Genomic DNA, 16,502 nt, shown 5'->3' with positions numbered 1-16,502 from the left:
TGCGGGGCGAGAGGCTCCCCCAGCTCTCTCCCTGCGAGCCCAGCCAGCCCCGCAGCCGCACAAGACTGAAAACACTTTAAAAAGTACAGAGAAATATCACACACTTTTATCGAACTGCCGAGGTAACTCGCCGAGGTAACTCACCCTGATAACAACCCCCGCCCCTCAGTAACGCCGCCATCCACAGGCAGGCAATAAGCTGTTCTCTGATTGGTTCATCGTCGGAACAACGGGAAACCATGGATTTCAAACTGTTTCGTCTTGGGACTGGACTGGTATGATACTAGGTAAGGGCAGATATCACATTTTTGTTCATAAATTAGCCGCACCCAAATATTAGCCGCACTTCCGGGTTTCCACCAAAATTTTTGTCTAATTGCTGCGGCTTGTACTCGTGAAATTACTGTAATCCAATATTCCAAAGGAATTCTGGCATAAGCAAGATTTGAGTCCAATTCCAGCATGGCATCACCTGAGTTATGTGACTTTTCCATTGCCTATTGATATTTCTTGGCTTGTCTTATCCATTTTTATAACAGACCAGAAAAATACTGGAAAATAACTCATGCATTAGGGAATTGTCCTGTCTCCCTTCAGGAGGGTATAAGAAATAAGTTATTGCTCATGTTTACAAGAACCTTGAGTAGAGAGGATCAATACAATTTCTATGCAGAATTAATAGGAAAAGGGGCAATTCAGAGATCAGAAACCTACAACTTTGCTTTGAAACTGCATATTTCAGAATACCAGAGTCTTTATGTTAAGGCCTTGCTTGTCATTTTAGTTTTTGGGGATTAGCAGCACCGATAACATCTAAGATACAAAATTTTTCCTCTCTGTTCTCATGACATGTGGTGACACACTAATCATTAGTCACTGTAGTCAATGCAATGTTGCATGGCTGATTTTTAGCTCAGAGCACAGTATATTTAAAATACATCTCTATTATCCACAGCCCATTCTGTATTTATCTTACTTTTGTGCTCTATTAATTATCTATTGCTTTTCCTCGCACTCTCATCCATATGCCCAGAGCTTTTCACTGACCTGACCTGATGTGCCTCCTGCTTTCTCTCTGCCTTCTTCAAAACAGTCCTTGCAAACAAGATTATTTGTCAATCTCTATCTTCCTTCAAACCAATACATAAGTATGCATCTTCCTTGCAAGTCACAGCATTTCCCTTTCTGCATTATTTATGCACATTTCTGTAGCAAATTAACAACAGCCAAACTCTAGCCAAACAACTACAGTGAGTTTCTGTATGTTAAGCACAGCTTAATGCAGCATTTATCTATCAGTTACTTTGAAGAAATTTTAAATTTCTGGCCTTAAGAAAAGTAAGCTAGAACTCTGTATTCTCATAGAATGTCTTTCTGGAAGAAGTGAATTCTCACCAGGTGAAAACCTTCTTTCTTCCTGTAAACGTACACCTAGCTAGCACAGAACATACACATCCACTGCCCTTTCCGAGTAAGGAACACTACAGTATCAGTAAAAACCTGTCAGCCTATTGACAGGTTCACCTTTAAAGAGACATGAAATCTACTCATAATCTAGTTTTGCATTATTTAATTTGCCGGGGCTGGCTTGAATTTGTTTTCAATGCACGTCCAGTCAGCGTTCGTGAATCAGACTGCCCTGTTTAGGGCAAAATTTGGGAGGAAACCTCCGACTGGAGTCCCTCTAGTCACCCCAGGACACAGACCTGTGGCTGTACATTCTTAATCTAACCAAGCCTCGACCTTAGTGGTAAAACGGAAAAGAACAGTGCTGTGGAGAGAGTGGGGGACGCAGTTCAACTCTCCAGGTGCCGGCTCTGCTCTGCTCCCTGGGCCAAGCTCCGCGGGCCCGGCCGGCCGGAGCCACCTGCCCCCAGCGCCCGCCCTCGCCTCCGCGGGACCGCGCCCGCCGTTCCGAGCCGCCGCCCCGGCCCGGGGCGAGGCTTCCTGCGCTCGGCCGCCGCCTTCCCCGGGAGCCAACCCTGGGCTGCGGGCTTGAGCGGGAGGGAGATCGCGCCTTATGCAACCGGCTCAGGCGGCAGCAGTAGCAGCAGCCGGGCGCTGTCCGTGAGTGGCGGGGCCGAGGGGGGAGAGGTGTCCGGGTGTCCGGCCTCAGCCGTGCGAAGGCTCTCCCGCCCCGCCCCCGCAACCCGTCCCGCAGGTGCGCAGGGCTGAGGCGGGCGGGGGCTCCGGCCGTGCCGTGTCGTGCCGAGGCTGGCTGAGGCGGGCGCCGTCGGTGATCCCTGTCTCCCCAGCTCCTGACGGGCGTCCTGCTGTGGAGGAGGAGAGGGCGGGAAGAGCCTCAGCCCGCGCCGGCCTTCGCCTCTGCGCCCTGCCCGGCCGTGTGCCCGGCGGCCCGGCTGCGGGGAGATGCGTGGCTGGGACGACCTTTACCCTCTTCCAGTGCCGCCCTCCTGGGTACCGGGGGCTGCTGTCGGGATTCTGTCCTTGCACTTCATCCAGAAACTCCTCTTCCCCTACTTCTGGGCCGACCTGAGATACCTGCTCAAAGTGTTTACCTATGGGCTGAGGATGGAGATGTTCCGGCTGCAGGGGAGGGTTGTCACCGTGCTGGACAAGTTCGTGAGGCTGGCGGAGAAGCAGCCCCACAAGCCGTTCCTCATCTACGAGGGGACCGTTCACAGCTACAGAGATGTGGACCGGAGGAGTAACAGGATAGCGCAGGTCTTCCTGCAGCACGAGGCCCTGAAGAAGGGAGACACGGTGGCCTTGCTGATGGGGAACGAACCAGACTTCATCCACGTGTGGTTTGGACTGGCCAAGCTGGGCTGTGTGGTGGCGTTCCTCAACTTCAATGTCCGCTTCACATCTCTCCTGCACTGTGTCTGTAGCTGTGAACCCAAGATACTGGTTGTGGGAGCAGGTAGGGTATACTCCTCATTCCTACATCCAAAGCCTTTAATGTCACATCCTCACGCATATCTGGCCCTCCAGATTGTTTATTGGAACCTGATTTACAGATGTGAAAGAAGCACAGGGCTGGAGGGGACTTTGAGATTTTATAAAGCTTCAGCCTCTCAGGCAGAAGCGATTATATGCATGCTTTGTGAACAACCATTTAACTTTTTCTTAAAAAATAAGTATTGCAGGAGAGTTTTCAGTATCTAAGTAAAGCCTGTTCCAAGTGCTTAATTGCTTTGGTAGAAGCTTAAAGGGGTTCTAAAAGCATTAAAATGACCTATTAAGAAAACTTTTCCATTACTTCTCAAATAGTCCAATTTAATCTTATTTAAGTGGTATACTTTATTCTCTTGTACTATCTCCCCATGTTTCTACTGATCAAACACACTGCAAAATTGGAAGGTCTAAGGTTGGACTGTACAGCCTCTACTGTTCAACTGTTTGCAGAGCTACGACAGTTTTCCATGAAGAAAGTTTTTTGAGTACAGTACATAGGAAGTTGATTCATAATAACAAACTTACTCTTGGTGTTGGATTGCAGAAGGAATTGCTGTGTTTGAATAGGGATGGTAGTGCGTGTGGTGCAACCTTCTGGAGTATTACATTTTTGTTAAATGCTGCAAAAGAATTGAAAATCTTGTAGGCACCCTGGGCATTGTATGTTGAAATTTGGCTTAGTCAGATAGATGTATAAACTGAAGACAAATTCTAAACACAGACTTGCCATAGCATTTATGATCAAGTGAAAGTGAACCTGCAAGGCTCAAAGACCACACAGAAGCTTGACCCTTGATTGGAAGAAAACCTATCAAAATATTGTCCCACCTCTCTAAAGTATTGTTTCAACTCTCCTTTGCCTTTTTTCTGTTGCACACCTTCTTACTTTACTCCTGTTACACAAATTGTGGGGGTTTACACCCATGACACCCAAATGATAGAATTTTCTTCCACCTGTTCTCTGCTGCTATGAAGTTGTGGTTTCAAAAATGCATTTAAGATTTTTCCCTTGCACATTTTAAATTATAGATCTTGTAATTCTGATCCTATATGGTTTGCTGGTTTAAGATGCTTGGCAATTAAAACAAGCCAATGAAACAAAAGCCAATTTAAATGTGATCCAAATACATGATAACAAGGCTTCTGAACTGACAGCTTTTAATTTTACCTTCTTACTTAATTAAAAAAAATAAAATCTTTTTTATCTCCTTTTTATGAATATGTACTTCTGAGTGAATGATTTGAGGAAGGGAGTTAATGTTCAGGAACTTCCTGCTCATTGACTGTGGTGAGGGAGAAACTTTGGATCAAAGCTTCTACCTGAGGAAAGATTTTATTTAAGTTAGAGGTAACTAATGAATGAAAGAAGCATTTGCAGAGCAGAGGCAGAAGCTGTGTTTCTCCGCTCTTAATTTGCTACCAACAGCTGATAGTAAGAGCAACTGTGTTGAACTAGGTTCTTCTGGGATTCTGCCTCTGCTTGCAAGGGAAGACCTGTGTGCAGACAGAAATACCAACTAATTAGTCTCTCAGCTGGTATTTTACATTTCGGGTTTCTTACTTTATTAATGGCTTTTAGTGTCTGCTGTAAATCTGTCAGTCCCATGAGTCTTCTCAGTATTTTTCTTCAGGACTTAGAGGCCCCCCCTTTTTTTTTTAAGCTGTGAAAGAAGTTAAAGTTGCTAGGTCCTTAGCTGTTGACCACATCTTACAGGAGCCTCTCCAAAGGAGTCCACATTTAGCAACTTGAAGTTTATACACAGACCAGTGATTGTGAGGCCCAATTTCCCCCTCGTGTTTATAACAATTGCAAAATAATGTTTAACACTGGGGTTACACAGTCAGTGACATAATTCTTAGAGGTCTATTAAGCATCTTTCCATCCAGTGTTAGTGTGAGTATCAAGGATTCATCCTAATCAATAGACATGAGTTGTTCGTTTTTCCTTTAAAAAATATGTAGATTTTTCACCCTCCACAAGGAAATGCAGGTTAGCATAGCAATTACATTTCTTTAAAAAGTCGCACATTATATCTTCAGTGTTTTGGATGACCTTTGGTCTTATTCATAAACTGGAGCACAGCAGAAATTAACAATTTGACTGTGTGCTTTTGAATTTGCCCTTGAAATACTTGTCTGTAATAGCACATTAGAACAGGAACCTGTATACAGGTTCTAAATCTGTATCTTACTGTGTATTTAGTTAGTATTACAATTTCATTTATGCTGAAGGGAACCTTCCACCTTCAGCTGCTGTCTGAAACAGTTCCCAGTGATGATGGTTTATGGCTAAATCTTCCCTGCTCAGAATGATGATGTAGCCTCCCTTTGTGTGGGATGATTACATCTTGAAGCATTTTCAAAAACACTTTTATTTTTTACAAATGTGATACCTCCATACAACTAGGCTTGATACTATTTATGGTTGCATTTTCTTCCATACCTAGTTCCATTTTTTTATAGTGCCGCTTGTAAGATCACTCCCATGTGCCGTTTTTCACTCCTCACTTTTGTGGTGTGCCTGCATATTTTTCAGGCATTGTGGTTTGGTTACCCCATCCAAAAAGTGTTATCTTGTCTCTGCTTCAGCACTTGGAATCAGTCTTTCTTCTGATCGACAGTACTGTCGTACTTGGATTGCTTTTGGTAACTTTAGTTCACAGTGTTTCAATAGTATTTAAGAGTGTGGGTTTGATTTTGGCTTAATGTATTCTATGAACTCAGCAGCTAAATGTTTTATTCTTAAGCCCCAGATATGTTATAAGAACTTTAAGTTTCTTCTTCTTGTTGGTTTCTTGTATGAAATGGCAATCTCTAGAAGTCCAATTTTTCTTTTCCGTGACACTGATGCTCTTTTAATTCATTTAGTGCAATCAAGTAAATTTTTTGTCTTCTCATCCAGACTCTGGTTAGAAGACAAATACAGATTCTACTATTTGCCAATATTTAGTCTTTCTGTTCCTTTCCAGTAATTTCATTTGCCTTTGTGTCAGAGAGAGACTTTTTTACTTTAACTACTCTCATTTGTCTGCTGTGTTCCCAGAGTATTTAGCTCTTGCTTTAATTTGTTACTTAACCTTCTCACACTTCTATTCCCAGAAACATTTTCTCCCACCACTCCCATTTTGGGGAATGTTTCTTGAAAGACATTCAAAAGCTAGAGTTTTAAACTGCATTTCTAATAAAATGGTAGCTAACTAACTTGTAAGTCAATGAGGAACTTGTAAAAAAGAAAGAAAGAATTTGTATGCTCTTCTCTTTCAAAAGGTGTTCATTCTTACTAATTTGTTATCAGACTAGGCCACCTTAGTTGTTTAAAAGCTGTTGGTTCAACAATGAGAGGAGGTAAAGTAGTGCTTAAAATGAAGACATCTTTTAAGGCACTATGTCCATTTTGGGAAATATTTCTATTGATTGAAGTCTTGCTTGAAGAAGCGATTACATAGCATCTGTTGTATCATTGTATCTATGATAGTGTAACAGCAATACTGCTAAACAGCACATACAGTTTAGTGACCCACCAGAAATACACAAATGGAATTTGTATGCCAGGACAACTCTAGTCTGCTCCTACTGGGAAGAGTTCAGCCCAGAGCAGGACATCGCAGGCTGCCATCATGACTTCTGATGCAAGGATTCAGCTGTTAAAGGATTGCTCTCTAAACTCCATGAGATTGATTTACATCAGTCCTGTTAACAAAGGCTATTAAGGCAGTGTACATGCTGCACAGACACGTGTGGGCAGCCTGCTCTACGTGGCTCTGCTTGAGAGATCAGACTAAGGTGACCTCCAGAGGCCCTTTCTATTCACAGTCATCTTGTGATTTTGCAGTCCTGTACAGAGGTACGTCTCCCAGCAGTATTGCTTTTTTTCTGGGCAGGATTCTTTACTCTTGAGGCATTGGCAGTGCTTTCTGCTGCTACTGAGTGTATTCTGAACTTGACAGAAGCATGCTGGAGAAAGAGAGTAAGCAAAGTATTTTTTGGTATTTGTAAATTAAAGTTGTTTGATGTTACATACAAGTAGAAGTTTCATCTGTCACATTAATCACTGAATGAAAAAAAGAATGGATTCCATTGAAATGAATTCTATTTGGAATAAAAAGCCATTTAGCCCCAAACATTTATTACAAGGGGACCATAGAAAACCTGTGGAAGACACCTGCTCTGTTAGACACTCTATCTCTTTGATCACTTGCTCTTGTTCTAGTCTGTGTCCTGTCCCAGATGGTCTTTGAGTGAAAAAAGAGCCAACTGTGATGTGCAAGGTGGTTTATATTTTGTTACTTTTACTGCCTTCAGTGACACTTCAGGATACCAGCACTGATCCTGAGCCACAGCTGACTTTTCTGCAAATACTACTTTGTGAGAAGCCATGCTGAGTCACTTGGGGGATCAAGTATAAGTAACAATTATTTTCTGGAGGCAGACAGTGTGGGGAAGAGTTCGGACTTGATACAACTTCCTGAGCATATCAGCCAGGGTACACATCAAAGTTATGTAAGAACAATTTCTTGGAGTTTTCTTTCTGAGTAACTTTCTGTTCAGTACAAACTGATCTCATAATCTAATGTATTCCTTTCATCAGCGTGGGACTGTGTCCTTGCCAACAGCCTGCATGATCTTTCTGCTAGAAAATAAAAAACCTTTGTGCAGCTAGAAGCCTAGGACAGTAGTTCAAAACATATTTTCCTTGCTTTCTGTAACTGATGTTACTGTACGTATTCATGTGAACATAAAGTAACAGTTTCACATGATTTAAAAGTTTTTAATGCTTTAAAAGTAAGAGGAGAAGAAAACAGAAGTGTAGATCTAGATCAATTCCGGATATTTTTTCCCAGTAGGAGCCAAATAATTAGCAAATGGTGAACATTTGTATACAAGCAATGTAAGCAACACAGATGAAACTTGCCAAATTTAGTATGAGGAGACATTTCTCCCAAAACAAGTAACCCAAAATCTGAGTATACTTTCATAGTGTAAAAAGTAAATAAGTACTTGAGTGAAAATCCAAGTTTAAATAGCTGAGTTGCTTTACTGTAACTGCTTTTCTATAATGTAGTGCACATACAAGGTACCTCTAGAAATATACAATTTGCAGCTCTTCCAAGAAGGCTGACAGGTGGAAAAGATGATATGTTAAGACTAGACAGCCCTACACAATGTCCAGCACAGAAGTTTTCTGTTTGGGGAACAAAATGTTGGTTGACCGTCATGAGAATTAGTATTTGAAAATATGTTAGTGCAACTGAGAGTCATCTCCAAACACCCTATCTCATGTGTGTTCCAGAAGGAACTTTCAGTTTCTTGCACTTTGAATGCAGCTGTTTTAACTTACCTTTTTTTATTCAGGAAATCATTTATTGTTTCTGCTGTTCTCTACTATCTACTGACAAGTTTCTCTCCTAATAACTTTAAATTACAGACTGTTCACGTATTGTGAACTAGATTCCTGACACAGAAATAAAAATATGTTGTGTATCATTTAATTGTTCAATAGTAGTAAAAAACTCCAGAGCCATTGGGAAAAAATAAAGAATGCGTATGTTTAATATGATGATTAATCTTAACTATTTTGGGTAAATAAGTTTTAGTCTACTAAAAGGGAAATGTGTCCTCATGTCATTTTTGAATCTTAAATTAGTGGATTGAAATTCATACTTGCCATCTTTCTTCCTTTGATGCACAAAAAGGACAAAATAGAAGAGGCAAGTCCTATTTGACACACTTGCATTGTAGATGGAATCAGTGTATTAATAAAGAATGGCAGAGAATACTATGTTCTCTTACTACTTTTGAAAGCAGAAATAGAACTCCAGTTACTTTCAACACCTCTGTTTCTTTTATGAGGTTCTCAGTCTAACTTGTACCTACACAAAATATCCTTTGTATATTTGAGACATATATGTATCATAGGAAGACAAAAATCTGTATAAAGAGGTAATATGTACACAGTTATTCCATCACACTTTGTTTATTAATACATGTTAGAAACAGTACAGTTGTATTTTTCTATTTATTGCTCGAAAAATATACCCTAATTCTATAATACAATGGCAAGATAGAATTAATATGTCAAGGAACCTTGACATTCATGGCATCAGTTTCCTGCAGTTAATACTACTCTTCTTAACACTATTTTTTTATTTAAAATTTTTCACTCTGTTGCTGTCTATAATGGGAATGTACTCCAGTGATTTAAACAGGATGCTGTTCATCTTTCAGATTTCTGAAATTATTTGGATGATTCCTTCCTGAAATCATTCTGCGGTACTAGGAATTTAGAACACAAAATTTTTAATGTTACACTACATCAGATTATTTGCTAAATGCTCATAAAATTTATAAAACTTGTACTCTGCAGACTTTAGGTTTGTAAAACATGTTTAGTTGATAATAGTAGGCTGTATATCTGTAATAGAAATATGGATTTGTTTGTTATTAATTAAAATAACTACATCAGTCTGTCATTAGGAACAATTTAGCTTTCAGAAAGATTCAAAATATTCAGTTGTTTTGGCACAAAATGTATGCATATGGTGTCCATATTTAATAATTGTGAAGTGAGTTTGGAGTTGACATCAGGATTTCAAATGCTGCCTCTTTGTGAGATTCTGGGTGAGTCATGTCAACTTTGTTTATTCATTATGAAACCTGAGATAATAAAACAACTTTATACCCATAGAAATATTTGCAATATTAATTACTTAGACTGAGATGTATCAAAGCACTTAGGTGTAAATGGGTTCTACTTAAAGCAGTATTGTTCCTGTTCTTGATATGTTTCCTGGATTAGCACTTTAATGACTGTGCAGTCTTCTGAGAAAGTGACATTGTAAAAATGCTTCAAAATGTAAGTATAATTATTTAAACATTATTTAAGGATTGGTGTCTTTATATATTTTCTTTTTTTACTTACTCAGGGAACTTCTCTCATTGTTTCTTTTCCGATAAGGCAACAGAATAAACCTTAGTTAAACTGCTGTTTCTTTTTAAATTAGTCACTTCTGTGAGATTGCTCTTGAGGGCATCTGAGCAAACCTGTACTGTAATTACCAGTTATGTATATATCTGACTTGCATGGATTTCTTCAAGATTTATTTGAAGTTGAAACTTAACCACACTTCATTCTGGTCTTAACAATGACTAAGGGTTACCTAAAATCATGTGGGAAATGGGAAGTAGTAATCAAGGCTCACAAGTTTGCCTTGAGAACTAGTTGACTATTTAACTCTGAGGGATCAACAGTATTTTTAGAACTTTAATATCCTGTTTTCAGCTGATTTTCATGCTAGTTCATTGTTATTTTATTGAATCTATATCCAGGAGTTGACTTGCATTTCTCTTTCTATTATAAGAAGTAAAATTTTAAGAGGAAAAATAATTTATTCTCTAGTTTTGTGAAGATATAATGTAAGTAACATTATTTCATGTTAATTTTTAAGATCTGCTTGGGACATTGGAAGAGATTCTTCCTAAACTTCAAAAAGATGTTAGTGTTTGGATAATGGCCAAGGACTCCGGGTTTCCAGGTGTGCACACCCTTTTAGATAAAATAGAAGCTGCATCTGAAGAACCTGTTCCAGTTAATCGATGCTCTGCCAACAATCTCAAGTCAGCTGTTTTATACATATTTACTTCAGGAACAACAGGTACAGATCTGGTAAAGAGTCTATGTTTTCCTTCAGCTTTCATCTAGAAACTTGATTTTTTTCCCGAAACTCTAGTATCTCAATAGCAAAATGTCATGTTTCTCATCTAGAAGCATTACCATAGAAAAACCCAGATTTCTTTTAAGTGTTTCTATTTGGTGGTTTATGGGTTTCTCTTCTTTGTTTTTTCCTGCCACGTTGTGCAAATACTGTGGGAGATTTTACCTCTTACTACTTCACAGCTAAGGTGATTATAAAACATTGCTTTTCTGGTCAGTTTACAATCATAAGAGATAGTATTTTGTGACCACATAACACTGCCTACATAAAATTATTAAGATTTTACTTAGAACTTTAAAAAATGGTCTTGAAACATGCGAATAGACATTTGTTTTTCTTTCATCAAGTAATGTTTTATGGAGGTCACTGTAGAGACAGAAAATAGGATTAAGTTACTAGCCTTTTAGTTTAGAAACAGATGTCTGAATTGTGCTCCAGCAGCTAAGAAGCTAAGACTTAAAAAAACCTGATCACTGACATGAAAGGCAGCATTATGTTTTTAAGAAGAGTGGATTGGCGTTCTCATTCAGTTGAACACAACAGTTTTAACTACACGAAGATTGAAAATGCATATGTGGTTTGAGGCTTTGTTCCTTCATACGAATAATAATTCAATTTATTTGCTTCAGGTTCTCAGGAAAAATTAGGAAGTAAGAACATCAATCTCCAATAAAAAAGCTAGGAAGTTATAATTATTGGCAAGAGATGAGGTTTTATTTGTACTGCTATTAATAGAAATATGGTTAAGCTTGTTAAGAGCTGGGAGTTAAAATTAGCTAAAAAATATTACAGAATTATCCATGTGGGATGATTTTGTTCTTACATTAAGAATCAGGATATCTTTGTGGAGTCAAGTTTCAGTTATGTACAGTTTGAAATATTTTTGAAACTTTGTATGTAATACATTAACTTACAATGAATTTCTATTATGTACTATGTTACTAGAACCATAAGGTTTGTTTAGGCTGAGGAGTATGGAGTACATAATTCTGAATTAACTGAGCATTTTCAGATTTTTTGATACACTAATGACTGATAATCTTAGTTAAAAGGAATATTTTGCACAATCTCTAGTAATCTCTCTGTAAAGGCAGGAGCAAAAACTGTAGAAAATGTCCCGCTATAAGCAATTTATTGGCAACCTAGGCATATTCCCTTTTCTCTTTAGTGTAGAAAAGTGGAATAGCCTTGAGGTGTAGCTAGACTCTCCACACATTACACTTCCAGCTCTAGCTAAGTCTTGAAATGAGCAATAGCTTTGCTAGACTAGGTGGGAAAACTTTATGAACCATTACAGTTTTTTAAGAATTGAACAGTTCTCACTGTTCATCATCAGCCTCACTCAGACTGAAATTTGTGTGTGTGTTTGAGAACACATATATTATGCAAGATCCCATCCCCTACTCAGATTAATAGGTAACAGAGTAGTGGCCTAAGGAACCCTTGCCTGTGAGTCTGCATATTGCTGAAGAGAAATGCTGTCCTTAGCTTGAAGAAACTCATTCAGAAGAACCTGACTGGTGTAGTCTTTTCAATGATTTTTTTTTTCTTTTTTCTTTTTTCTTTTGTTTTTAGTGTTAATTCATCATAGACTTCATATAGTTCTAAAACAAACAGATGTATAGTTCTTAGATAAGCACCCATTGTGTGATCTACTCCATGTAGATCCCATACCTTTCTTATTTACCCTACAGTCACTGCGACCTTTGCCTTAACAAGATCTGGTGTGATGCCTCTTTAAGTTAAAAGAAGTCTATATGTAGAGTAAATTTTTTGGCCCGTTTTGAACTATATGATTTGCTAGCCAGCAAACCAATGAGTTTCTTCATGTTTCTGCTTACTTGAATGGATGTGACATCAAACTAAATAGCAAAGAAGTGAGCTTACAAACTGGCTAATCTTTATGTGTACAGAAACATGCGATATCATATTAAACAACTAATTGTCTCTTTATGGCCATCTAAAAAGATGGTTGACAATTTGGTTACAGAAGAAAGAATGGACTCTTTTATGATTTTAGAGACTTTATACACAGATTCTCTTTAAAGAAATGCTTTAATGCATTGTTTTGATTTTATTACAGGCCTTCCAAAAGCAGCAGTGATTAGTCATTTACAGATTCTTAAAGGAGCTGCTGGACTGTGGGCTTTTGGTGCTACTTCAGAAGACATCATTTATATTACTCTGCCTCTTTATCACAGTGCAGCTTCTCTTCTTGGCATTGGTGGATGCATTGAACTGGGTAAGGCTTGCTTGCTTTTGTTGTTAATAGAGAATTAATTATTATAAAAATGTGTAAAACATCTTTAGGTTCACTACGCCTAGGGAAACTAGTGCTTTGCTCAAATTCAATGAGTAGTCTTTTTTTGGAATAGCTGTGTATTTTGGGGAGAGGGGATGTTTTGTACTCACCAAAGATTTTTACATACTCTGTGGAGAAGAATTAGTTCTGATAATCTGTCACAAATATTTTAACTTCTTTATATTTAGGTGAAAAAAGGAAGTTAAGGACATACGCAATATTTTGGCCGTGTGTATGGTGCATTAGTAAATGTACAAACTAAGCATTTTACAGCAGAATGGAACTAAAATGTATTTGGTGAACTTAAAATATTGACAAATACATTGACTGCTACAGATTGTACAAACACTCAACTTTTTCACATATTTTTAAATTCCATATAAATTTTTATCCATTTATGTACTGTTTTGACACTGGCAATAGATCACATGTGTTGCTGAGACAATGTAGGTGTCCTCAAGGACTCTTTTATAAAAGATTTATTTGGAGCTCTATGACAAGTATTTTCTGTTTCCCTATGCATCAAGTACAAGTCAGAGCAAGGGAAAGATCGTTGTATTATGGGTTAATTATGGGTCTGAATCTGCATTGATAAATGCTTTATTGAGATATAAGGCTTCAGTGATACCCAAATGATTTACTAATCAGCCTGAAGCTTCTGGATATTTTCAATTAAATGCTTGAACTCAGGAGTTAAGGCTAAACTCTTAAAATATGTTACAACAGTAGCAGTGCTGTAAGAAAAGAAGCTGACTTGTTTTTAAGCTCTGACCTATTGTATTGCTGTCTCAGCCAAGAGGCTGATTTCCTTTCCCTTCTTTGTCTACCAACATGTCTTCAAATAAAACAGCTTAAAGCTTAAATACAGCATAGTTCTATGAGCAAGGCTTTCTTAGCTCCTCACATGTCTTGTTTCATAGCTGAGCTTCCACACAGAACAATTGCTTAATTTAATTTTCCTTACTGTTTCCATGAAGGTGCAACCTGTGTGTTAAAAAAGAAGTTCTCAGCTAGTCAGTTTTGGAGTGACTGCAGAAGGTACAACGTGACTGTCATCCAGTACATTGGAGAACTTTGCCGTTACCTTTGCAATCAGCCAGTGGTAGGTGGAATCAAAGTGATGCCTGCTTATTTTATTTATTTATTGTTCTTCATGTGGGTTTGCTAACAGGGAAATAAAACTGTAATGGGTGTGTCCTTCTGCCCTTCCTTTTATGTGAGGTTCTGCAAATATTTGGTGATATGTAGATGTGTATTAAAAATAATGGTTTGAATCATGAAGATATACTAAAAGTATTACAAGGAATGATTTTGAGACTAAAAACTGATTCAGTATAATTTGGTGAAAAAGTACTATTTCACGGAATTTCGCAAGGTAAGTTCAAAAACCTGTATTACTGTTAAATGCCTTTTCTGAATTTTCAGAACTTTGTTTCTTGGCATCTGAGAGTGTCAGAGGTCTCATATTTTGTATGCTATGTTTTAGCACTGTTTTATTTTGGGAATATGCATATTCTGAGGCCATCTAAACTGTATTTTTAAACTTGGAAGGGGCTTGGTCTAGCTTAGCAGTTTTTTGTTCAAGATGAAGCATTTGCCTTTTTTTCCAATGATGAAACTATTCTAGGCAACAAATATTTAGGAGAACAGAAAGAATTTTGTGAAAATGTCCAGAAGTTAGATGCAATGCAACTGCTATCTCTTTGAAAAGCCTTGCTTTGCCACTTTCATAATTTCATTTTGTTATTTAAAAAAATAATCAGTGCTTTACTTCCTTTTCAGTGAATTTTATTAAAATGACTCATCTCTTAGGAAAAGGTACCAGTAACTCAAAGTATTTAATCTGAAAATTTATTAACATCATTCTTAAGCAGTATTCTAAAATAAGAAAATGCAAATCAATCCTGTTTTCCAGCAGAATAATAATTCACACTAGTATCTTGAGTTGCTGACCAAAGAATGGAAAAGGTCTTTGTATTGCTTCTCCTTTAGGAAAATTTTCAAAAGTATATTTAAGCAATGTAGTTGTGGGTCATGGATCCTACTGCACTATCCATGCGTTCCTCAGTCAGGTAGAAATTCTTGAATTAAAGGGAGTATGGATGATGGCCCAGTGAAGAGCACTTGTGCTGATGAGAAACCGGAATAGTGATACCTTCTCTGATTATTTTTTGTTTTGTTTGTTTTGGAGGGTTTAATTTTATAGTAAAATAAATAAAAAATTACTGGATAACAAAAAGTCAAGTTATATATCTTAAGAAGAATCAAGGCATTGGAGAGGCACAGTATTTATAATTTTTTTTTCATTGTAGGCTAACTTGATTTCCACAAAAGAGATTTCCCTTCTCTCCAAAACTTCACAACTTTTGCCATGTTTGCAGTCTGAGATATTAATTGTTCCCCTTTTATGTTCTCTTACTATGCAGAGAAAGCTTCTTTTTCCATCCCTTTTTATCTTAAAGCACAAATTGTACATTAATATACTTACTTTCTGAAACAAACTCTTCCATTTTTAAACCCTTACCAAGACACCATGTAGTTAAAGCAACTTTAAATTGTGCGAATAATGTAATTTATACCATCCTTAACTATTTATATACTCCATACAATGGTTATACAATCATTAATGAATTATATATTCATTAACTTTATAACTATTCTATTTGTTAATTTATGTGCCTAGTTTCTAGGAGCTGGCATATCTAAACTCTTCTGTGAGGCTGCAGGTTTTGGGGTTTTTTTGTTCTTTTTTTGCTTGCTTGCTAAGCCTTTTGAAGAAAATTAAAATCATAAAACAAATCAGTTTGACAGCTAGGTACTTGAAAAAATTAGGTATCTGTCATGTTAAAACTGGAAGAGAAACATGTTCACACAAATAAGTGGAAGGTTTTAAAATATCTTATGCAATTTACTCTTAGTTTGCAAGTAAGAAAAATAATTTCTTATACTGGATTCTCTATTTAAATTTTTTTAATGTAAAAGTACTATATATGCTAGTAGTATGAGAAAGATATGGCAAGTTTAAAGTCAGGATATAATGTGGGCAACATTCATGAGATTAGAGTGCTACAAAGCCCTTCTAATCAACCCAGATTAAATCCATTGCAATTACCTTATTTTCTTAGTTTGTTTCTTTAACACTGAACTTGAAATAAGCATTATGTTGCTTACAGCTGGAGTCCACACTGGGGCCTTGTCTTTCATAAATTCTGAATTGAACTTTGGGCAAGTCTCTGTGGTGGCATATAGGCTCTTGGCTGAGCTTTCCTTATTGGTTTTATCTTGTTTGATCACTCTGCCTCCCACTCACATCTGCAACAGCTCTTGAACACTATTGCAGCAGATTTTTTCTGAGGTTATTCTGCATCCAGTTTGGTTTAGTAATCTGTTGTCTGGAAAGAACATTTGTTAGAAAAGGAAGTTGTCTTTTTTCCTTAGGTACAAGTACAAAAAGATATGGCATTCTGTGACATTCATAGATTTTTCTAGGTTTCCAAGTGAGTAATCGTTATGCCTGCCCTCTTCCAAACACTTATCTGCAGCATTTTGATTGTCGTGAAAATACAGTG

The 16,502-nt window shown here is 37.7% G+C and overlaps 1 protein-coding gene across 4 annotated transcripts in view; it reads left to right on the top strand.

Annotated features, from left to right (window-relative positions):
* SLC27A6 (solute carrier family 27 member 6) overlaps nucleotides 1-16,502 on the top strand; it is a 151,712-nt gene that overhangs the window by 113,433 nt on the left and 21,777 nt on the right. For 2 of the 4 annotated variants that reach the window (XM_033085321.2, XM_033085320.2), the window contains 3 exons: nucleotides 10,365-10,571; nucleotides 12,715-12,873; nucleotides 13,911-14,035. In XM_033085321.2, the coding sequence (XP_032941212.1) occupies nucleotides 10,365-10,571; nucleotides 12,715-12,873; nucleotides 13,911-14,035 (491 nt within the window). Of the gene's footprint in view, nucleotides 1-2,369; nucleotides 2,885-10,364; nucleotides 10,572-12,714; nucleotides 12,874-13,910; nucleotides 14,036-16,502 lie in introns of those variants that run through there. The other 2 variants (XM_033085325.2, XM_042780143.1) reach the window with 2 other exon arrangements.

Source organism: Catharus ustulatus, chromosome Z (assembly GCF_009819885.2).
Source record: "Catharus ustulatus isolate bCatUst1 chromosome Z, bCatUst1.pri.v2, whole genome shotgun sequence".
NCBI classification, from domain to species: domain Eukaryota; kingdom Metazoa; phylum Chordata; class Aves; order Passeriformes; family Turdidae; genus Catharus; species Catharus ustulatus.
The sequence above is the reverse complement of the archived record's forward strand: the minus strand, read 5'-3'. Positions and strand labels throughout refer to the sequence as shown.